The sequence below is a fragment of the Sorex araneus genome, chromosome 1 (genome assembly GCF_027595985.1).
Source record: "Sorex araneus isolate mSorAra2 chromosome 1, mSorAra2.pri, whole genome shotgun sequence".
Lineage (NCBI taxonomy): Eukaryota > Metazoa > Chordata > Mammalia > Eulipotyphla > Soricidae > Sorex > Sorex araneus.
Window position 1 is genome coordinate 10,000,420 of NC_073302.1, and position 24,916 is coordinate 10,025,335.

General features: G+C 38.4%; 2 protein-coding genes and 1 non-coding gene across 3 annotated transcripts; 2 read left to right on the top strand and 1 right to left on the bottom strand.

Moving 5' to 3' along the window:
- Positions 1-8,330: 8,330 nt before the first annotated feature.
- Positions 8,331-9,293, bottom strand: LOC101541623 (olfactory receptor 1J4-like). The gene has a single exon (XM_004613533.2). It carries the CDS (start codon positions 9,291-9,293, stop codon positions 8,331-8,333), a length of 963 nt encoding a protein of 320 aa, XP_004613590.2.
- A 5,858-nt stretch (positions 9,294-15,151) lies between these two features.
- On the top strand, positions 15,152-15,260 carry LOC129401322 (U6 spliceosomal RNA). Its single transcript, XR_008628253.1, has one exon. It is a non-coding gene; the product is annotated as a U6 spliceosomal RNA (small nuclear RNA).
- Positions 15,261-22,982: 7,722 nt separating this feature from the next.
- On the top strand, positions 22,983-23,930 carry LOC101541886 (olfactory receptor 1J4-like). The gene has a single exon (XM_004613534.2). It carries the CDS (start codon positions 22,983-22,985, stop codon positions 23,928-23,930), a length of 948 nt encoding a protein of 315 aa, XP_004613591.2.
- The last annotated feature ends 986 nt before the right edge of the window (positions 23,931-24,916 follow it).

Genomic DNA, 24,916 nt, shown 5'->3' on the forward strand with positions numbered 1-24,916 from the left:
GTCATCCCGTTGTTCATTGATTTGCTCAAGCGGGCACTAGTAATGTCTCCATTGTGAGACTTGTTGTTACTGTTTGGGGCATATATTATGTCCAGTTTTATTTATAAAACCTCAGCAGAGCACAAAGAAGCAGCATTTAATCATTTTAATAACCTAGGAACAATAGATACGTTATCTAAATGGGCAAAGTTTTATTCATTCATAAGTAAAATAGGTGAAAATATATCTTTTAGGGATAATCCAACTCCTAACCACTGTATATTATTCTCATAATTCTTTTTGTTATGATAACCAGATATGCTTTGTAATATCACTTCTCATCTAAAGAATCATATTTATAGATCATATAATCCCATGTGTTTTGAATACTTTAATTTCAAATAAATATGAATTTGATGCGGTCTGATATACATGGCAACTTAAATGTTATATATGGCAGCATCATTTCAAAGATATGAAAAACCTGATAATTTAGACACAAGTGGAAAAACCTTTGACCCACAGGTCTCTGATGGTAGACTCCAAATTCAATATTCCCTTAGAAGCTCTAAGTTAGATCTTAGAATTGCCAAACACATATGGCCAAGAATGAACCATACTGACCTTTGTATTCAGGTACAGGAGAAGATGAACAAGTCCACTAGGAACCATTATATTCCTTAGGGACACTGGCTATTCTGGTTCATGTCCACCTGGAATGCCAATGACTTGAGCCTTCAATCAAGGCCAGGATGCTCATGGACATGTTCTGTGTATGTCCTCCCTGGAAGAAACTAGAAGAAAATTAGCAGACCGTTGTGGGAGATTTGATGCAGGCAAGATCTCAGAAGGCAACTCAGCATAAGGTGGAAATGTCAGGCTGTGTCCAAGATTGTAAGAAGGGCCTGTATAGGAGTTTTTTTAAAATTCCTCAGCTTTTAACCTATGTTTATACAGACATTGGAGAAATAAGAATCTTAATGACAATAACACTTTAATTGGAAGAGATTATGGTTATACTTCATATTTTTAGAACTTATTGTATGCCACACATGATACTAAATAACTTGTGTACGTTTTTCTTTTAGTTTTGATATTTTATTGTGATCATATATCTACCTTTTATAAGTGTAAACTATTTCAGATATAGATATGTAAGAATAAGTCTTAAGATCATATCCTAATATTACCTATTGAGGCACTGGCACAGTAGGTATTATGTGATACATTCCTAGAGGTAGAAAAACACATGATCATATTTAATCAGTGCAGTAATGTAATCACTATTGATAGTCCACTAGACATGCACTGGTGATGAGATCGGTGCTTCCTAGTCATTCACTTACACCACCACTACTTTTACAAAGACATGAGTAGATACAAACAGTATAATAAAGCATGAAATACTCAATAAGTCAATATTGATCTCACATCACTAAGTATTTTGAACCTTTTTTCCCATGTTGGTTATTGGAAAATTTAGAAAATTGCCCTCTGTAGCAGGACACAAATTTGTCTAATCAGACACTTCAGTCTCATATTTAAATATTAGATCTACAATATCTAATATTGGAGAATATGTAAGTCACTGAAGGAGAACAGAGCAGGTTTTGACCACACATCCCAAATCACACTCAGAACTCTACTTCGAGTACTTAATGGAAATTTATTTGGCTCCATGATTTCTGATCAATGAGAGGAAAGAGTAGAATCATGTATATCATGCATCTTCCACAGTCTCTACATTCATGTCTCATCTTAGCTCCTTGTGTTTTTCTCCATTTTCCTTTCTATATAAGGAGATATATCACACATATTAAACATAATTTTTGAGGAAATATACAAATATTCACATCATATCAGCAGGAATCAGCACACAGACTCACATACAAATCACACAGCTTTCTAAACACACAGAGACACATCTTGCTCTCCTAGAATTCACACCTCACTCCTCACTGTGGCCTCAGCACTCGTGGATAGCTCAGGCACCTTCCCATATAGTTTCTCAGTCACCACCTTCTATCATAGATATCAGAATAAAAAAAGTAGAAAGAAGTATCAATAAGCCTCTCACCTCCTGAACTTTCTGTTCTGATACCCAGAACAATAAGAAGAGCACCACTTTGTGGATCTTATAGAGAAGAGCAAGCAAATTTCCCTAAGCTCCTGGTTAAGAAGAGAAAGTAGAGTAATTGCCTCCAGTCCAATCGGACCTTGGGGAATAGCTCCTGCAGGGGCTGGAGGGACTGAGCTGCTTTGGCCACCTGAGAGAGAGCCCAAAGAATCAGGGAAATCTGGCTGCTCCCTGCCTGCCCAATTCTGGTGTAAGCAGAAATTGCTGATCTGCTCCAACACCAGCCATTGCATAGGTCAACCAGGGCTGGATGAGTGATCCAACAGTCATTCACTGTTGACACTACAAAAGTGAAGTAACTTCCCTCATCCTATGTTCCAGCAGTTATAAAATTCAAAGAGTGAAAAGTAAATCATTATGAAGCATTCATTAACTATGAATGAGGTCAATCATGCTTAAGGACTCAGATGCATAGCACATGTTCACTGTTGTTATCACTTTGTATATTGCAACAAAATAATAATGCATATAGAATCCTAGATATTGATACACAATTGGAGTGACTGAATCACTCAGACAACAGATCAGTATCGCCCTCAGTTACAAACTCCTACTTCCTTAATAAAGATCTAAGTGTCCCTACAAATAGACACAGTTATGTGATATAAATATTCAGAGAATCGGCCATCTGTATCTAACAGAGTTTCTCTATATCTAACATATAGTGCCACACATCCCTCATCTTGGAGGTGGAGTTGGGCCACTTTCAGACTCCCAGCAGAGAGACCATTTGCATATGATTCTTGTATCCCCCCAAAAAAACCATTTCCAATAGCACAGAAGATATACAACTTGTTTTTCCCTCTCATAGACCTGGAGCAATAGCTCAGCAGGTAGGGCGTTTGCCTTGCAGGTGGCCGACCCAGGTTCTATTCTTCCACCCCTCTCAGAGAGCTCGGCTAGCTCTCAAGAGTAACTCTCAAGCTCCCCGCACAGCAGAGCCTGGCAAGCTACCCGTGGCTATTTGATATGCCAAAAACAGTAACAACATGTCTCAAAATGGAGACACTACTGGTGCCTGCTAGAGCAAATCGATGAACAATGGAAGCACAGTGCTACAGTGCTCATACCCCTATCATAGCCTAGCACAGTCCTGAAAAGTCAGTAGGGTTCAGATTTGATCAGGATCTTTTAGTCTATATAAGCTTCTTTTAGTGCATACAAGCATCCCAGTAGGTTCAATATTGATACCTGCCAAAGGCGTCACTTCTTTCACCATCTTTTAACTGTTCAGTCAGGGAAAGAGAGAACTTACAAATACTAAAGCTTTTTCTTAGTTCAAGTGTATTGACACACTTTATGTATGTAGACACAGGTTGATTTGTTAAAGATAGTTTAGTCAAATAACCAAGTCTAGAAATGATAATCTAAAAATAATTTTAAAAGATAAGTGAAAATAGAAATAGGAAAACAAGAACTCAAAAAATTGTGCAAGAAATTTCTAGTCACAGTTAAGTGGTACTATTTCTTTCCTTAGATTATGGGCAAACTCATACATGAAACCATCTATGTCTAAAATCTACTTTATAAAAACATTAATTAAATTTCTTTTATTGGTTTAGGATCATTTCAGTTTACTATCTCATCCTTTTTCTCTTTCTAGCTTTATCTGAACATAGTTGACACAACAGGCTGTGGATATTTAAATTGTTCATTTTGAAGAGATTCTCAAGATGGCCAAAAATATCAGTTTTGTAAGTGTTCCTGGGGTATCAACACAAAGAACATATAAACATCAAATGGTTGCACAACATCCTGTGAGGCATCATGATGAGCAAATTCAATGAAGTTTTCCATATTCAAGGAATGAGAAGATTTTCCATTATCTCAACTCTACAGAAGTCAGAATTGTGGACATTTGACCTAAGGAACATTTCTAATATGTCAGGAAGGGGGAGTATCAGAGATCACAAAATGCAAGAGATCAGCAATCTGACGAGCTGGTACTGGACAGAAATGTTTGACCAAAGGCATAAGGGAACTGAGATAAAAGACTTAGAGGACATCAATCTTTACACTGCTAGTGGCTAATATAATATTATTTATTTGGGGGGTTTGATGCACAAGTGGTGATATTTACAAAATACTCCTGGGTCACTCCTGTAAGTTCCTGGAGCACTGTGCAGTGCTAGAAAGTGTACAGGAATCTCCTCCATAAGAAACGTGTGTTCCAGACCCTCAAGTCATTTCCTAGACAACTTTTGGATGGAGGTGCTCTTATTTCTTGACTATTGCTAAACACTTGTCAATATTAGTTGTCATTTCAAAGAACCATCTCTTAAACTTCCTGTATACAGGGTTTTTAAAAAATATTTATTTTATAATGCTGATTTTTGCTTTTACTTAAAGAACTTTTAAAGTAAACATCTAGATCATACATTTAAGCTTTTATTTTTTTATGAGGATGGGCCTCATACTTTCACATTTACTGCGACCCAGAAGTTTAGGAAGGTCATTATGTTCCATTTCCTATGTCTCCAGTTTATTTTCATTCCTCCTCTTTTTTTTATTGATCAGTTATTGTTCAGGACCATATAGCTTAATCTCCATATATTTGTGATTACATTAAGCATTTCTCTGATTAATTTTTAGTTTTATTCAATTTTCTTAAATATTGATATGATTTTATTTTTCTTAAATTTATTGATATTTGTTACCTATCTCAACATAACGTTTATTCTTCAGAATTTTCCAGGTTTCCTCGAGAAGAATGTGTATAATGTTGCTTTAAAAACTATGCAACACTATTTCAGAAGAGTATACATATTTCCCATTTTAATTTATATTTCAGTTTCTTTTTTTAAATTTTTTAAAATTTATTCTTTAATTAGTGAGTCACAATGAGGGTAATGATAGAGATTTACACATTTTTGAGCTTGCTTTACCCTCATACAATGTTCGCAAACATATCCCTCCACCAGTGCCCATTCTCCACCCAGTATCCCTGCCACCCCCCAATCCCATCTCGCCACCCCACCCCACCCTGCCTCTGTGGCAGGGCATTCCCTTTTGTTCTCTCTCTCCAATTGGGTGTTGTGGTTTGTAATAGGGGTATTGATTGGCCATTGTGTTCAGTCTCTAGTCTACTTTCAGCACACATCTCCCTTCCCGAGCGAGATCTCCAACCACATTTTACTTGGTGTTCCCTTCTCTATCTGAGCTGCCTTTTTCTCCAACATGTGAGACCAGCTTCCAAGCCATGGAGCCAAACTACTGGCACTTATTTCTATTATTCTTGCATATTAGTCTCCTACTCTGTTATTTTATATTCCACAGAATGAGTGCAATCTTTCTATGTCTGTCTCTCTCTTTCTGACTCATTTCACTCAGCATGATACTTTCCATGTTGATCCACTTATATGCAAAGCTCATGACTTCATTTTTTCTAATAGCTGCATAGTATTCCATTGTAGAGATATACCAAAGTTTCTTTAACTAGTCATCTGTTCTAGGGCACTCGGGATTTTTCCAGATTATGGCTATGGTAAACAGTGCTACAATGAACATATAAGTGCAGATGTCAGTTTGACTATACTCTTTTGCTTCTCTGGGGTGTATTCCCAACAGTGGTATTGCTGGGTCAAATGGGAACTCAATTTCTAATTTTTTAGAAGTGTCCATATTAATATAGAATAATAGACTAGGAGTCTAACACCCAAGAATATTAGAAATAAGTACTAGGAGGTTGACTTCATGGCTTGGAGTCTGGTCTCTCATTCTGGGCAACTCAGAGAAGGGAACACCAAGTAAAATGTGGTCGGAGGTCATGCAGGGGAGGGGTGACGCGTGCCGAATGTAGACTAGAGACTGAAGACAATGGCCGCTCAACATCTTTTTTGCAAACCACAACACCTAATCAGAGAGAGAGAGAACGAAAGGGAATACCCTGCCATAGTGGCAATTTGGGGTGGGGGGAGACCGGACTGGGGGGGATGGGAGGGACGCTGGGTTTACTGTTGGTGGAGAATGGGCACTGGTGAAGGGATGGGTTCTCGAACTTTGTATGGGGGAAACATGAGCACAAAAATGTATAAATCTGTAGCTGTACCCTCACAGCGATTCACTAATTAAAAATAAAAATTTTAAATTCTTAAAAAAAAAGAAGTGTCCATATTGTTTTCCAAAAGGGCGGAAACAGTCAGAATTCCCACCAGCAGTGTAGAAGCATCCCTTTCTCCCCACATCCTCTCCAACAGCAGTTGCTTTTGTTCTTTTGGATGTGTGCCATTCTCTGTGGTGTGAGGTGGTATCTCATGGTTGTTTTAATCTGCATTTCCCTGATGATTATTTCAGTCGTTTGTGTTATACATAATAGCAGAATGGTTTATACTGTTTTTATGTAAAATATGCATCCTGTTATCAGTTGTAAGAAGAATCCAAAATTTTATTACCAAAAAGTATAAAACTTATAGTGTTTGTGCAGAACAAAATTGATTCATTTATTTGTTTCAACTTCTAAATTTGGAGAGGGTTTCCAAATTGTGCCTGGAGAGGGAACGAAGGGTTCCTCCTGGCAAATCATAGCTAACCAGGCCTATCAGTTCAATTCAACGACCCAAGGATGCTGGCCCTGTGGTGTTGGAGATTAGCCAGGACACTCCCCTTGTGCTTAGATGCCTTTATACACAAACTGACAGTGTTCTGTCGCCCACAGGTCTTCCCCAGGGATGCTCAGGGAGCCACAACGCACTAGGCTGATCTGGAGGCAGCAATCTACAATGCATAACCTTAAACTCATGGCTATTAAACTTTTTCTATTACAAGGTCTTTTTGCCCAAGAATTCAACAGGGAGAGAAGTGCCAGAAACACCTTGGATTCCCTGTGCAATTGATTTGGGATTCTTTATTTTTTTGTCAATATGCACTCAGAAATGTTTTACTGTTGCTTATTCAAACATGTACACTCTGTATGGTACCCACAGTTTAGGAAACAAGGGCTAGTCATTTGTAACATATCTTTTTCCATTGTTTACTGTAACATGATTACAATAGTGCTACTTTTTTTGGGTTTTGGGCTGCTGAGCCTTCAATACAGACTTATTACCTTAATATGCAAGCTTTTCCAGAATTTTAAGAAATAGGAATATGTCCTAATATTTTCTATAAGGTCTGAATTACCAAGGCACAAAAGCAGACATATGATTTTTTGAGAAATATTATTTATTAATGATAGAAGCTAATATTCCCAATGAATATAAATGAAAATACTAACCATTAAATAAAAATATTTTCATTCATAAAAAATTGAATAAATCAGAATCCTAATTAATAAATTTTAGGAAGTCAATGTTAATTACCCTAATGACAAAATAATACAATGATACTACTAAGAAAGAAAATGATAGACCAATATCCCCAAAGACCATATATGCAAAATTCCTCAACAAAAACTTAACAAACAGAATAGAACAGTGAAATTCATATGAAACTATCATTTTTTAAGGGACCAACACCAGTTGTATTTTGAGGCCTGGGCATTACCAAAGTTCTTGATTTTTGGTGAGTTAAGTGCTTGGGACTAGCAATATCGCACTCCACCGGGCTACCAAGACCACATACATGTAAGGAAATGAAGTTAGGATTAATTGAAATATTGTAACAGAATTTTTAAAACCTGGAAATCTGATTAACATGACCAATTTTAAACTATAAAACTCATTTGAGTTGCCTCATTCCTTTAAGAAGAATCTGAAAAAATAATGGAGGTCTACAGAGATTGTACATTGGGTAGGGTACTGGCCTTGCATGTGGCCAATCCAAATTCAATCCATGTACCTGATATGGTCCCCTGAGCACTGCCAGAAGTTGCTCCTGAGCTCAGAGCCAGGAGTAAGCCATGACCACCATCGGATGTGGCCTAAAAATCAATGAACCAAAACAGAAAATATATTAAATTAAATAAAAAGAAATAGATTTACTTAGAGCTATTGGGACGGGAGTAGCTGACTTATTCACTGCTGCCAGTTGAAATCTTAACCACTTCCTGCAGAGCCCAAAGTTCTAGACTTGCTGAAATAAGGCAACATGGATGATATTCACCGGTAAAACATAAGTATCCATCACTAAACATCAGTCTGGGTAATGAAAGCTGATAATGTCACAGGAGAATTCCAACCTCATGAGATGTGTGTAGACATTTTCAATGGAATACTCAAATTTCTAGAATAATAGTTATCTCGTTCATTTAAATATACATAGATATTAGCTAAAACATTTACATTAAGTTGTTTGGCTTAAAGAACTTCATTTTATTAACAAACAATTTTAGAGCCTGTTTTATATCTTTGTTTCTCAGACTGTAAATGAAAGGGTTCAGCATAGGGGTGACAATCATATACATGATCGAAGCAATTATATCTTTATTACTGGAGAGAGATGAAGAAGAGAAAAAATAAACCTCTGCAATGGTCCCATAGTACAAAGATACTACAAGGAGATGGGAACCACAGGTAGAAAGGACTTTGAAGAATCTCTTAGCAGAGGGATTTCTTAGGACAGTGGCCCATATACGAACATAAGAGCCCACAACACTTATGAAAGGTAGGAAAACAACCACTATTCCCTCAGTGAAGACGGCCAGTTCATTGATTGAGACATCTGAACAGCTCATGTTCAGGAGGACCGTGAGCTCACAAGAGAAGTGGGGCACGGCAATGTTGGAACAAAATGACACCCGGGACAAGAGGAGGGCATGTAACAGAGCGTGGATAAAACTGAGGAACCAGGACCAACCTACTAATAAGGCACATCGCTCCTGCCTCATGATGGTTGTGTAATGGAGTGGCTGACAGATGGCTACGTATCTGTCATACGCCATCACTGTAAGAAGGAAATTGTCAATACACCCACAAAATATTATAAAAAACACCTGAGAAATACACCCTGCATAAGGGATGGACTTGTGGTTAGTCTGCATGTCCATCAACATCTTTGGCATAGTAACAGATAAGAAAGACACGTCATTGAAAGCCAAGTGGCTGAGGAAGAAGTACATGGGGGTGTGGAGGCGGGAGTCCATTCTGATGAGCAGGATGATGAGCAGGTTCCCCAGCACCGTGGTCAGGTATGACACTAGGAAGAGGGTGAAGAACAAACCCTGATGATCTGGTGGTACAGAGAGTCCTCGGAGGAAGAACTGGGACACGCTGGTCTCATTATCTCTCTTCATGTTGCTCATGTGTTTGCTGGGAATGAAAGTTAGAAAAACCTGAGCCTTGAATAGCCACTAAGAGAAAACACTGTCATTTTTACGTAAGAATGTTAGGTTTAACCTAGATTTCTGCTTATTTTATCATGTGAAACACAAGCTGTTCATACATGTCAGTCAATGAACTGGCTATCTTCACTGAGGCAGAGTGGCTGTTTTCTTATCTTTTTTATATTAATATTTAATATTAATTTTTTAAATTTATTTTTTATTGAATCACCATGTTGAAAGTTACAAAGCTTTAAGGCTTAAGTCTCAGTTACATAATGCTCAAACACCCATCCCTCCACCAGTGCTTGTATTCCACCACCAAGAACCACAGTAAACCTCCCACCCCACCCCGCCCCCCGCCCTGCCCCCCGGCCCCCCACCCCATCTGTGTAGTTGGTAAGTTACACTTTACTTTCTTTTTACCTTGATTGCATACAACAACAACAACAACAACAACAACAAAAACCTCACTATAATTGTTTGGAGTTTCCCCCCCAGAGTCGGACCTGCTGGAAAGGAAACATTTGATAATTTATTTTCCACTGCTGTGATTGAGGAGATATGAGGTCATGTGGCCACAGTAGCGGCTGTGAGGTTCTAGATTTCTGTATTTTAGTATTTTAGTGACTAAGTCCAGACGGCTTTCTGCCAGAGGTTGCATCTTTGCTAGACCATACCTCTCTGCTACTTTATATTCCACATATGAGTGCAATCTTTCTGTATCTGTCTCTTTCTTTCTGACTCATTTCACTCAACATGATACTTTCCATGTTGATCCACTTACATGCAAATTTCATGACTTCATGCTTTCTAACCGCTGCACAATGTTTTCTTACCTTTCATCTCTGTTGTGGGCTCTTATATTCACTTATTGTGTTAAGATCAGTCTTTTTTGGAATTCACAGCCTCAAAATTAATTAGAGTTTCTTTCCTGACACCAGAGGGTATTTTTCAGTTATTCCAGAAAAATATATTGAACAATGGCTTTTTCCCAAGTACAACTAAAAGCCCTACATACAAAATAGGACAAAAGAAATCGAAGTCTTGATGTTTAAAAAGTGTAATCATTTATATCATGACACTTCATCCCAGTAAATTATATAACACCATAAAGACACTGACATTCATTAAGAGGCATCAGTAATTTTTTGCTTAAAATGACATGAAACTCTTTACCAAGGACTAGAATATCAGTAAAACTGGCTGAAATACTAACTAGAGATATTTAATATTCTCTGTCACCAAAATGTCCAAAAATAATAATGATGATACAAAGGACTTATTAACATACACTGTGCAGGGCATATTCCAATGTATTGCAGATAAGATTTATTTACATCAGCAAGAAAGGACAACAAAATTAGTATTCTATCCATTTTAATTATGAGGACCAATAAATACATTATTTATATAAGCAGATATATGTCACTCATACATAAATTTTAAAAGTGTAAGACAATATGGCCAGAATATGTCACCTAATTACCATGTGTAGTTTTCATACTTCTCACTAACTAACATGAGAAGACATGTGATAAGATACTGCTCCACACCTCCAAAAGTTACCGGGTTTAATAACATGTAATTAACTATGTATTTTCAACTATTTTTAATTTCAAGTAAAACATATCTGACACCGTTTTGTTACATCTCAACTTACTGGCTTCTCTTTTTAGATGTGAAAAAACTTAGGCCTAAGAATATAGTGACAGAACTGAGATCCAGCACCGTGCTAGGTGGACTCTAGATTCAATATTCCTTTGGAAGTTAGGTTAGAAGTTAAGATTCTTAACATACTGGTGTGAGGAGGCAATCTTGATTAACATTCACATCCAAAAGCAAAAGTACAGCAAGTTTTCCTCAGGAACCATGAACATGAACCATGAACATGTTCAGAGGTACTGATTCTCTCAGTTCATGATCAAAAAGGAGAACAGTGACCTAACCTATCTCTGAAGGCCTTGTTACTCACTGACATATGCTGACATGCCATTTACTGAGAAACCAAAATGAAAGAAACAGGTGATGACCAACCTGAGAATCTTGATTCAAACAGGAACTTGTGTGTGAGACAGCGAGGCATGAGCTTTGCAAAAGAGAAAAGGCGGTGTTCAGAAAGTGTAAGAAGGACCTGTGCAGACAGATCCTCTTAGACATCTACCTGTAATACTTCAGACAGTGAATAAATAACAATCTCCTGTCAAAAATACACTTTCTTGGGGAAAGATAATAATGCTTTCTGTTTACTGAGTACTGGTTACGTGTCAGGCAAAGTGCTGAATAATTTTTGTACATTGTCCAACTTAATTCAATACAGCCCTATGATCAAGGATTAAATACCCATTAAATACCAGTGAGAAAACTGAATTTCAGAGAAAATTACTTAACTGAGAAATAGATTCTAATATAATGAATTGAGACATTGGTTAGAGATATTGGCACATAAAACCTTCCTATTGGTGTAACAGCACATCAACCAGCTTGCTCATTGCAGTAATGCAGCCCCTAATGAAATATTTCTAGGTTGTTATGGGAAAGGCATGTGTGTCTCATTCTCTCACAGGTAACCACACAAAACTACTACCAACAAATACAATATTTACTATCACACAGTCACAGAAACGCAACAAATCTTGAAGTGAAATACAAATTACAAAATTACACATACCCACGCCTTTGAGTAAATATTCCATACTTTCTCTCTTCTGATAATCAAGGACAAATTCAAGAAATGAGTACTCCTCAGCAGAAAACTGTCTCTGTCTGTTCAGACTCTGAAATCTCATTATTTAATTGTGATGTCCATGCAATGATACACATGTGGAAGTGATTCAAAAAGAATGGGATAGAAATTTGATTATGTGACTAAATCACACTCAGAGCTGCTCTGTATCTGCTTAATGGGGGCCTATTTGTTCTGTGGTTTCTGGTCAAAGAGATAAAAATAAGCATTATGAGTCATTGACCTCTCTTTGTCTCTGTCTTGTCTCTTCCCTCATTGAACTTCTCTGTTTTTCTCTACATATCAAGAGAAATTTCGGGTACAGACAGAGACAAAATGTTTGGAAAGGGTGAAAATTGTTTTAAAAAAAATTGAAAAATTTTGGGGGCTATACCCAGTGGTACTTAGGGCTTAACTCCTGACTCTCTCCTCAGGAATTCCAGGAATGCCTCAAGGCCCATATGAAATGGAGGGGACCAAATCAGAGTTGAACACAAATTTAGAAACACATATAAAACCCAGATGTTCTGAGAAAGAAATGAGCACAGGCCCACATGGAATGCTTGTACAGACCTCTAGGCAAGAGGTGTACTTGCACTCATAGTTCATTCTGATCCCTTAAGTCCTTTATAGCTCATGCTCCTACTAATCCAATTTCTGGGTCCTCAATTTCTGTCATTAATGCAAGAGCAGGAAGAAAGACTATGAGTTGTCCTGAGCTTTCTGCGTCTGTCCTTGAGTACCAAAACAATACTTAAGAAGAATACCACTTTATACATCTCAGAGTCGACCAAAAAATAAAGTCCCTAAGCTCCTGGTTAAGGAAAGAAAGGTAATTGTTTCTAGTCCAATCAGACCTTGGGGAACAGGGGCTGGAGGCACTGAGATGCTGCAGCCACCTGAGATGTGTCCCATGTATCGGGGCCACAATGGAATACTCTACGTGCTGAGTTCCAGCTGGAAGAAGGAACTGAGTTATGCTCCAAACCTAATGTAGCCAATGCATAAGTTAGACAGGACTTGATGTAAGGCTCTTCCAACAGTTTTTGTTAATTGTTTATCCTAAATAAGTAAACTGGCTTCTCTTAGCCGTTATAATGCCATTAATAGGAGTGGGAGTGACAGTACAGTGTTCTCCTTTTACAGAATTGACCCCTGTTTAATCCCTCACATCCTATATGGTCCCCTGAGCTTTCCAGGAGTAATACCTATGTACATAGCAAGGAGTAAGTTCTAAGTACCTCCAACTGTGACCCAAAATCAAAAAATTGCAATGAATTATTGCATTGAGGAAAAGAAATTTTTTTCAGGAGGGAGTAAAAGAGAGTTTATCAGGAAGATCAAAACCTTGTACTACATTTATGTTTTAGAATTCTATAAGAAATTTGCTACTTCACTAGAAAAGCAAGTATTTTGAAATTTTTGTTTTGAAAACTTTGAACTAAACCTTCCTTTTTCTTGGTGACAAGTTTATCCATGCAGAAATCAGCATCTATGGCAGAAAATTCTTTTTTATGAAATATTCTTTCAGAATTTCTGGGAATAGTGCATATATTTGGGTTACAACCAAAAATAATTCTATTCAAAGACTTTGTTCAAGAGAAAAATTTCCAACAGAGAATCAACAGAAATTTGCTTCTTTCAAAATAACTCAAAAGGTGCCATTCTGGTGCGTGTGTGTGTGTGTGTTTGTGTGTGTTTGTTTAATTTTATTGAATCACCGTGAGATAGTTTCAAGATTTTATGTTTGGGTTATAATCTCACAATGATCAAACACCCATCTCTCCACCAATGCACATTCTCCACCACCAATATCCCGGGTATACCCCTCCTTTCCCACCCTGTCCCTGCCTTTATGGCAGACAATATTCCCAAAGGTGCCATTCTAGTGTGTTGATCTGGATGGATTATAAAGTCAAATCCTTTCTACTGAGGTGAAGTAAATCCAAAGAATCAGTAGGAATTGGTCAACAATCTCTTCAAATATCAATATAAGCCTCTAAAATTAAAAAAACTACTGCTCTGACCCGAAAGTGGATTACCCAGAGCAAAGGTCATGCTGCTCTGTGTCAGGACTCCAGCAAAGGATGCCCTGTCCTGCTCCAGTCGCTCCAACTCAAGATCCACTTGAACATTGCTAGGAATCTGACTCAAGAACCACCTCTTTTTTAAAAACTTTTTATTAGTAAATCACTGTGGGTACAGTTACAAACTTATGAACTTTCACCTTTGTATTTGGTTTACATCCCTCCACCAATGCCCATTCTCCTCCACCAATGTTCCCAGTATCCTTCCCAACACCCCCACCCCAACCCCCTCCACCCCACCCTGCCTCTTCGGCAGGGAATTCCCTTTGGTTCTCTCTCCTGTTGGATGTTGAAGTTTGCCATAGAGGTATTGAGTGGCCATCCTGTTCGGTCTATAGTCCACTTTTGGTACGCATTTTTCAACCCGAGTGGGTCCTCCAAACATTCTCTACTAGGTTTTCCCTTCTCTGTCTCTCTCTGCTGCCTTTTCCCCCAGCATGTGAGGCCAGCCTCCAAGCTGTGGGGCAGACCTCCTGGTTCTAATCTCTACTACTCTTGGGTGTTAGTGTCTCATATATTCCACATATTAGTTCAATCTTTCTATGTCTGTCTCTCTCTTTCTGACTCATTTCACTGAACATAACACTCTCCATGTTTGCAAATTTCATGACTTCATCTTTTCTAACAGCTGCATAGTATTCCATTGCATAGATGTACCAAAGTTTCTTTAACCAGTCACCTGTTTTTGGGCACTCATTTTTTTTTCCAGATTTTGGCTATTGTAAATAGTGCTGCAATGAACATAGAAATGCAGATGTCATTTCTACTATACCTTTTTGCCTCTCCGTAGTATATTCCCAGGAGTCATATTGCTGGATCAAATGGGAGCTCAATTTCTAATTTTTGTGAGAATCGTCCATATTGTTTTCCAAAAGGACTGAACCAGTCGGCATTCCCACCAGCAGTGAAGGAGAGTACCTTTCTCCCCACATCCACGCCAACACCGATTGCTTTTGTTTTTTAGGATGTGGGCCAGTCTAGGTGATGTGAGATGATATCTCATTGTTGTTTTGGTCTGCATCTCCCTAATGATTAGTTATCGGCAGCACATATACTAAAATTGGAATGATACAGAGAAAATTAGCATGGCCCCTGTGCAAGGATGACATGCAAATTTGGGAAGCGTTCCATATTTTTAGCCTCATGTCTTCAATAGAGTCCCCACACAAGCTAAGGAAGAGCACCTGAGAGTAAGGCCCATAACAACATGAAGAAACAGCAAAAATCCCCATCACCAGGAGAGAAGGAAGAGAGGATCTCAAAAACCTCAACAGGGACTACCCACAAATACAACCTTCTCTCAGATCAAGAATTCAGAGAGGAAATCGTGAAGATGGTTGACAAACTCAAAGCAACTATGGAATGAACATCCAATAAATTTAGGGAGGATATGGATGCAGCATTGGAATGATCCACCAAGATAATATAGGAAGAAATGAGAGCAGAAATTTCAAAGCTACGAACAGAAGTGACACAATTAAGGGAATCGGCAGATGAAATAAAAAACTTAGTAGGTGCCCTCAACAGTAGAATGGCTGCAGAGGAAGACAAAATCAGTGAGCTTGAAGATGAGCTGCAGAAAACTTACAGGCAACAACAAATAATGGCAAAAGACCTCAAAATAGCTCTAAGGCAATCAGAGTGCTGGGGATGACCTCAAGATGAACAATATAAAAATCACTGAAGTACCAGAAGCACAGGGAAGTAACCCCAATGAAAAAAAACATAGTTAAAGAGATCATTGCTAGGAAATTCCCAGAGATAGAGAATGCGGGCTTCCAGATCCAAGGAGCCCGAAGGGTGCTAGCTAAAAGGGACCCAAATAAAAAATCCCCAAGGCTTATTATAATCAGAATGATGGATGCTATGGATAGAGACTCAATACTGCAACCACCTCTTTTTTTAAAAATTTTTATTAGTGACAGGTGAATTAGTGACTATGTGTACCTGGATCGAGAAGTCAACATGAGGAACAACTTAGTGCCAGAACTGCACAGGAGGAAGAGAGCAGCGTGGAATGCATTCAAGAGCGTCGACGAGGTGGTTAAGAGAACGAAGAACCTTCGACTCTGGGCACATCTTTTCGATTCTACCGTTCTTCCTGCACTAACATATGCCTCAGAGACCTGGGCCCTACGCAAATAGGATGAGAATGCTATTAGGGTATCCCAAAGAGGAATTAAAAGAGATATGCTGGGAATATCATGTCTCACTCAAGTGAGAGAAGGAATCCGGAGTTCTGACCTCCATCGATGGTCAAAAATCAGGGATGCTGTCTCATTTGCCAAGGCATCAAAAATCAGATGGGCCGGTCATGTAATGCAATTCAGAGACGACCGCCGGACTAGAGCTGGACTGACATCCCACTGGATTCCATGGGATGTCAGAAGACTTCATGGCCGCCCACGAACTAGATGGTCAGATTTCTTTGTCAAATCTCTGAATGAATTATTTTAGGCTCTTCCTGTTCCTGGAGCAATCAGATATCATTGGGCTGCACTAGCTCTTGACAGGGACAAATGGAGACATTACTGGCGCCCGCTCGAGCAAATTGAAGATCAACGGGACTACAAGTGATACAAGTGAAGTGATTTATTAGTGAATAGGGATGGAGCGATAGCACAGCAGTTGGGCTTCCGCCTTTCACACGGCCACCCCAGAGTTTGATTTCTCCGCCCCACTCGGAGAGCCCGGCAAGCTACTGAGAGTATTGCGCCCGCACTGCAGAGCCTGGCAGCTACCCATGTGTATTGGATATGCCGAAAACAGTAACAATAAGTCTCCAATGAGAGACATTATTGGTGACTGCTCAAGCAAATCTATGAGCAATGGGATGACAGTGACAGTGACAGTGATTAGTGAATCACTCTTAGGTAGAGTTACAAACTTCTGAACTTTCATGTTTGCATTTCGATTACACACCTCCACCAGTGCCCATTCTCCTTCACCAATGTTCCTAGTATCCTTTCTACAACCCCCCACAACCCCCACCCCGCCTCTTCTGCAGGCAGAGCATTCCCTTTTGTTCTCTCTCCTGTAGGATGTTATAGTTTGCAATAGAGGTATTGAGTGGCCATCGTGTTCAGTCTATAGTCTACTTTTGGCATGCAGCTTTCAACCTGAGTGGGTCCTCCCAACATTCTCTACTAGGTGTTCCCTTCTCAATCTCAGGAGCCTTTTTCCTCAGCATGTGAGGCCAGCTTCTAAGCTGTGGGGCAGACCTCCTGGTTCTTATCTCTACTACTCTTGGGTGTTAGTCTCCCATTCTGGTATTTTATATTACACAGATGTGTGCAATCTTTCTATGTCTGTCTCTTTCTTTATGATTCATTTCACTCAACATGATACTTTCCATGTTGATTCACTTATATGCAAATTTCACGAGTTCATCTTTTCTAACAGCTGCATATTATTCCATTGTGTAGATGAACCAAAGTTTCTTTAACCAGTAATTGTTTTGGGGCACTCCATTCTTTTCCAGATGTTGGCTATTGTAAACAGACCAGAATCAATAAGGTACATTGAAGACAAGGCTGGCAAATCCCTCCATGACATTGAAGCCAATGGTATCTTCAAAGATGACACACAATTGGCCAAGCAAGTGAAAATAGAGATAGATTAATGGGACTATCTTCAACTAAGAGACTTCTGCACCTCAAAAGAAACAGTGACCACAGTACAAAGACAGTCTACATAATGGGAAAGGATATTCACCCAATACCCATCAATAAGGGGTTTATATCAAGGATACACAAGGCACTAGTTGAACTCCACAAGAAGAAAACTGCTTACCTGATCAAAACAAGGGATGATGAAATGAATAGAAACTTTCCCAAAGAAGAAATCCAAATGGCTCAGAGGCACATGAGAAAATGCTCGACATCATTAATCATCTGGGAGATGCAGATCAAAACAACAATGAGATATCATCTCACACCACAGAGACTGGCCCACATCCAAAAATAAAACAAAAGCAACTGGTGTTGGCTCGAATTTGGGGAGAAAAGAACTATCCTTCACTGCTAGTAGTAAAGAACCATTTATTTTACCCCAGGTCAAGACTTCTTAGAACCCAGAGCCCCATCTTATCTCACACAGTACAACAGGTTTTTGTGAGATGATTTTGCAGCTTGCTGCTAGGCTGTGTTTTGTTGTTTCTAAGGGTTTTTCTGTGGGATCATTCAGGTCCTCTACATGCAATTTTATTTAATCTGAAAAAAGGGGATAATTTATTTCTTTTACAAATTATATTCTTTTGAATTATTTTTGTTGTATGGTTGCTACATCTAGAACTCGCAATATTATAGAGTATTGGAGATACTAGGGATATGGGGTGGAAATAGTGGGCATCCTTGCCTTCTCCCTGATCTCAGAGGGAGGTTTTTCACTATTGAGTATAATGCTAGCTGAGGGTTCATATGTGTAAATAAAGGGGACAAAGGCTTGAACTAAAGAAAATGTCTAGTTTCTCTGAGCTTCCTCTTCTCCTAGGCCAATAATGAAACAATGTAAAAGCAGTGACCTTGTAGGGCAAGGGGATAGTTAAATATTTTGCTTTGCATGTAGTCGATCCAGGTCAGTCCTTGGCACTAAACATGGTCCTCCAAACACCAGAAGTAATTATCCCTATCACAGAGCCAGGAGAAAGCCCTGAGCACTACTGGATGTGAAGGGAGAGGAAAGAAGAGAGGAGGGGAAGGAAGGATGGAGAGAGAAGGGAAGGTAAGGATCCAGTGCTAGACACTGAATGGGGAAAAGAGGAGAATTAACTGCACAAACTCTGCCCTAAGGTATGATTATGAAGAAGCCCGTGTCATACAAATGGCAGACTATATATGTGATATTAACTTGAGGGGAACACTGAGGGAGACAAGACATGTTGAAGGAAAACTTGAGAAGGACCTTGTGCATATAAACACTTCTCTGAAAAATCTTAATGTAGTCCAGTTCCCTCTAACTATTGAGGCATATTAATATGTAATAGAAGTAACATTATTCTGACTGATATGCTGAATATTGCATCACGTTGTTATCTTGTGGGGACAGCTTAGGTCACTTCCAGGAGGTTATAAATAAAACATTAATGAATTTTTCTGTATCTATTAATGCTTATAAACGTATTCATGTCTTGGAGTAATAAATAAAGTTAGTGACACTCATAGTGGACAGGCACTGTAGACCTGTGTGCTTGAGCATTAATGATCTAAGTAATTGCTATCAAAAATTCAATTGAGTGCAAAAATAATTTGAATTTTATAGTTCCAGAGACAATGCTAATATAAGTCACTTGACTTATTGAGAACCAAGGGTGAATGGCCGACAGAGGATGGCATCCAGTCTGTCTGGAAAGACATTGGCTGCTTTGAAGTTGGAGCATATCTCCGTATTCCTCCCTCCAGCTGGAACTCTGGGCAGCCATACAGCTGCCAGCATGCCCCTGATACCTGGTCACTCTCAGGTGGCTTCACAGGCTCAGTGCCTCCAGTCCACACACAAGTTCCCCAAGGTCTCACTGGACTGAGGCAATTATCCTACTTTCTTTCCTTAACTAGGAGCTTAGGGACCTTTCACTTAGCCTTCTCTATGTTTATAAAGTTCTATTCTTATTTCTTTGGAATCAAGAACAGACACAGAAAGCCCAGTGTATGGGTCCACAGATGCTTTCCTCTGTTCTTTTTTTCCTGGAATCTAGGAGAGAAGCTACTCAGAAGTTTAATTGGATACAAGATTAGACTTTGCTGAGCTACCAAGAATTGCTGAGGTTGGAATGAACTGAAATTCTAGGTGAGCAAAGTGTCTTCTTGTTATACAGGTTTGTACATGTGTTTAATGTCCAGCGCTATGTAAGGATCTCTTCCTTGGGTGACTTGGATACATGAATGTTTCTTCAAAAGTTGTGTCTCTATAAGTGTGACATCTGACTTACAGTATAGATTTTTTAAAGAGAGAATAAAGACGGAGGGACAGAGAAAGAAACTCATAAGACAGACACGTGCGTATAACTCATAATGTTTTCTCCCTCCATCAGAGCACATAGCACCAAATAAGCTACAATTAAGCAGATGCAGAGCAGTTCTGAGTGTGGTTTGGGTTCTTTTATCAACTATCAAAAACCTCACTCTCCTTTTATCACTTCCAGATTCTTTGTACACAAATACCAAAGTTAAGTAAAGACATTGTAGCGTCTGCGCAGACAGAGATGCCTGCTCACTATGGAGTAGAGGTTCCTTTAATACACCCATGACCAGCATAGGGGAAGAAGCTTGAAATCAAGCTTGAGGAAGTTTGTAATCCTTTGAGTAATCTCAGGGATGCTGGAATATGCGATATCACATTATGTTTCTGGGTTATCTTTATGTGTCACACTAAAATTGAAGTGTCTGTGAGTAATTTATGATGTCTCATTGGCAGGTAGTATTTTAGTTGTGGTGTCTGTGAACTAATGCAGGCTGTGCCTCTCTCACAACTACGTTAGGTGTCTGTCCGTAGTGGCTAATATATTGCACTAAGCATGTACATTTATATGCTTTTTCACCTCTAATAGGGTATCACACACTAATTCCCAGGACGCCAATGGTTCATTAGGTCAGTAGGGTTCTAATCACCAGCCTGTACTTGTTTGAATTTCCTGAGGTTCAGTTTCCTACTGGAGGAACTAATCCTTGATCACAATACATTTTGAGAATTAAATTCGACTATGTACAACATTATTAAACATCATACTTGTCATGTAATCAGTGCCCGGTATACGAGGGGTATTTTATAGTTTTTCTCCAGACCAAGTGTTTTTGTTATAGCTGTTCTTATTTCTCCTCTACCAAGTGTAGTCCAGGTAGAAGTCTAGAGAGTACAAGTGATCATGAACTGCCTCTCATACTTTGCTAATGTAGCTTGAGCTCCTACTCCTGGTCATGGACCAATCATCTTCTAAATTACGAATTTCCCTGGTGTGATTTTCTAGTTTTCTTCTAAGTGCTTTCTTTTTTCTCAGCCTTCACACAGTGATACTGTTATCTCTATTCATAAATCAGTGATAAGACAGTGTCCACCTTAGAGGACATTAATGGAGAGGATCAGTGTCCCTAGCAGTTCATAGTTCTTTGGACTAGAATTTTGTTGTCTTTCTCCAATACATGAATACAAAATCCAATCAAGGTTCCCTCCATAAAATTACCACAATAAGGGGGCATCAGTTGGGGGATGGGGTTGGGTGGGGTTGAAAGGCAGTTAGGATAGAGGAGGGACAAACATAACAATAATAGTTGGGAATGATCATTTGGACATGGACTGAGTGTTGAAAAAAGGTAAAGGGATACACCTGAGGGATAATCTTCCATTATTATTATTGCAAAACAGAAGATCCAAAAGTAAATGGTATAGGTCGAGAGGGAAACTCAGACCATTCATGGTACCACACACTTCCTACACACTGGTGAAGGGACAGGTGTTGGAACATTATATGACAGAAACCCAAGCATGTACAACTTTATAACTGTGTATATCATTGTGCTTTAGTAAAAAAGATTAGTTCCACAGCTGTATATTTCATAATCCCACCCTCAGACATAATTTCCAAAGCAATATTAAATTTAGAGCCTACATAACAACCCTACCACAACTTAAAATTAGTTTTTCACACCTATGACATGAAGAACCATCTAATATTGCATTTTTACCATAAAATCTCAAGGTGTATTCATTTTAAATAAGGTGTTTGAAAACACTTTTTGAATTGAACTTATTTAAGCTGGAACTTTTGGGAGACCTAGAGGGGTATCACACAGAGTTGTGGTTATCCTAAGTAATGAGGAGTGGGAAAGCCACACAAAGTTGAGACGGAGACAGATTCTTACTGAATACAAATTATAATTTTACCTGTTTTCATTATGAGTGATGCAACTTTGCACTTTTAGATTATGGATCTTTTGTTCTTCATTATTATAAAAAATCTAGTGCTGAATTCATACTTTGGTGAAGATTTTTCAGGTATATGTAATACCCACAAAATAGTGCCTGCTGTTGGGTAAGTTGATGGCCAATATTTTATATGATTTTGAAAGTTAATGGGCCAATGTTATCAGGAAATATAATACCTCTGATATATAAACACCAGAAATTTTCACTGAATTCTATATCCCAGGGTAGATAGTTTTAGCAGTTTAGAGGGGTAAGTTTTAGATGTGTCCTAATGCCCAAATTTCTATGAAATTATGCTAATCACTAGATTGATGTGACACAATGAAAGGTGAGCACTCCATTTACAGATACCTTTGATTCCTTATCAACTATTATAAACTCGTGCTTTGTGTAGCAACTGGAAAAAATTATGTTGTTCAAATCATTTTATATATTTTGGCTGAGTGACGATACAGTGGGTAGACATTTTGCCTTGCTCAAGACTGGCCTGGGTTTAATCCCTGTCATTCTATGTAGTCCTCTGAGCACTCAGGAGAAATTCCTGAGTGCAAAGCCAGTGCACTCAGTAACTCCTGAATGCAAAACCCATGAGCATTGCCCAAACAAAGCATGTTATGTATTGAAATCAATAACAATACATAAATTAGAATTTTAAAATAAAATAAAGTAAATCTTTAAAAAGGGAAAAAATGAAATTAAACCAAAAATAAAACCATTTTTTGTATTAACAAAAATATCTTCTTGTTTCAAAATGAAATCTTACTAGTGATGTTAGAGTGTAATGTACCATTGGAACCTGAGTGACACTAACTACAGTTCATTTGACCACATGTGTTTTCTTAAAACTTAGAACTCTCACTAGCCGGCTTTACTATGCTGTTACAGTATTCATTCTCCATACATTTCCCTCTTTCTTTCATCCCAAGTGAAGACAAAAGCAGCATGATGAGACAGAATGAGAGCAGAGTTCCTGAATTTCTCCTCCAGGGGCTCCCTATTCCACCAGAACATCAGGGTTACTACTTCATCCTCTTCCTGTTCATCTACCTGACCACAGTGTTCGGGAACCTGCTCATCATCCTGCTCATCCGGATGGACATTCGTCTCCACACGCCTATGTACTTCTTCCTCAGTGTCTTGGCATTCAATGATGTGTCGTTATCATCTGTCACTGTCCCAAAAATGTTGATGCACCTGAGGACAAATCACAAATCCATCCCCTACTCAGGGTGTATTTCTCAGGTTTGTTTTTTACTACTCTTTGGTTGTTTTGAAAACTTTCTTCTTACAGTGATGGCGTATGACAGGTATGTGGCCATCTGTCAGCCGCTCCACTACACCACCATCATGAGGCAGGAGATATGCATTACTCTAGTAGCAATATCTTGGATCTTCAGTTGCTTCCACTCTTTGTTAAACACCCTCCTTTTGGCCAGAGTTTCCTTCTGTGGTGACGTTACCATCCCCCACTTCTTCTGTGAACTCTTTCCAGTCCTGAAGACCAGCTGTTCAGACATTTCACTCAATGACGTGGTTGTTTTGATTGAGGGAGGGATTTTTTTTTATCTGCCATTCATCAGTATCTTGAGCACTTATATTTGCATATGGGCCACTGTCCTGAAGAAGTCCTCTGCTAAGAAATTCTTCAAAGTCCTTTCCACCTGTGGTTCCCATCTCCTTGTTGTGTCTTTATTCTATGGAACCATTCTTGAAGTTTACTTTTTACCTTCCTCATCTGCCACAAATAATAAAGATATAATTGCTTCTGTGATGTACATGATAATCACCCCCATGCTGAACCCTTTTATCTACAGCTTGAGAAATAGAGATATAAAACAAGCCCTAAATTTGCTCATTGACAGAGTCAAGTTATGTAGTCAAAAAACCTAATGTGAATATGTTAACTGATGTGCATACAAATGATCAGGACATTATTATCCTAAAGTATCTATTCTTTGTGTTCAGTTGAAATTGTGTTCACATACATGTCTGAGATTTTGACATATTTAGGTTTCACTCTGCTAACATACTCCAGTTTTATTCCCAGACTGACTTTCAGTGTCTGACATTTACTGGACAATGATTAGAAACTATGATGCCTTATTTCAGTATGCTTAGAACTTGGGATTTGGAGAGAAGTAAATATACCAAAAACAGGAATAAAGAAGAAAACTAACACAAGTCTACTAACTTTCCTAGTAATGACACATTTTTTTTCTTTATATTGTAAGGATGCAGGATATTATGTATCTAAAGATTGTCAGAAAAAAAAATTGCTTATATAAATCAGATTTTATGTTAAAAAATTCTGAAATTTCCATTCAAAAGTTTCAATGACTACTTTGGATGTACTTTTAAGTAAGGAATCATGCGAAGTTCAAATAATTCTGTTATTTCTAATAAATATACTATTTTTAAATGTTATAAGTGTTTTATATCTTGATCATATGGTAGTTACAATGGATAACTACAATGGTCATTGGATTTGTGTGAGTATGTGTGTGTGTGTGAAATGAATTCAACATGATACATACCTTCAATATTTTCACTTTGTTTATGTATTCACTTTGTTTATGATTACTCAGTACCATGAAAATTCAGATGGGATGAATAAAAAACCATATTATTCTGAGACTGGAAAGGTTATGTTACATGTGGGTGTTTGTGCAAAATTACATAATTTTTGCATATTTGTGGAAAATTTCATACCATGCCACATATATGATATATATAATTTTTAGTGAAGATAGTTTCATTTAAACCACGCTACTTAGAGAAACATGAGAGGAAATGAGAGAAAAGAGAGAGAGAGAGAGAGAGAGAGAGAGAGAGAGAGAGAGAGAGAGAGAGAGAGAGAGAGAGAGCTCCGTTAACAG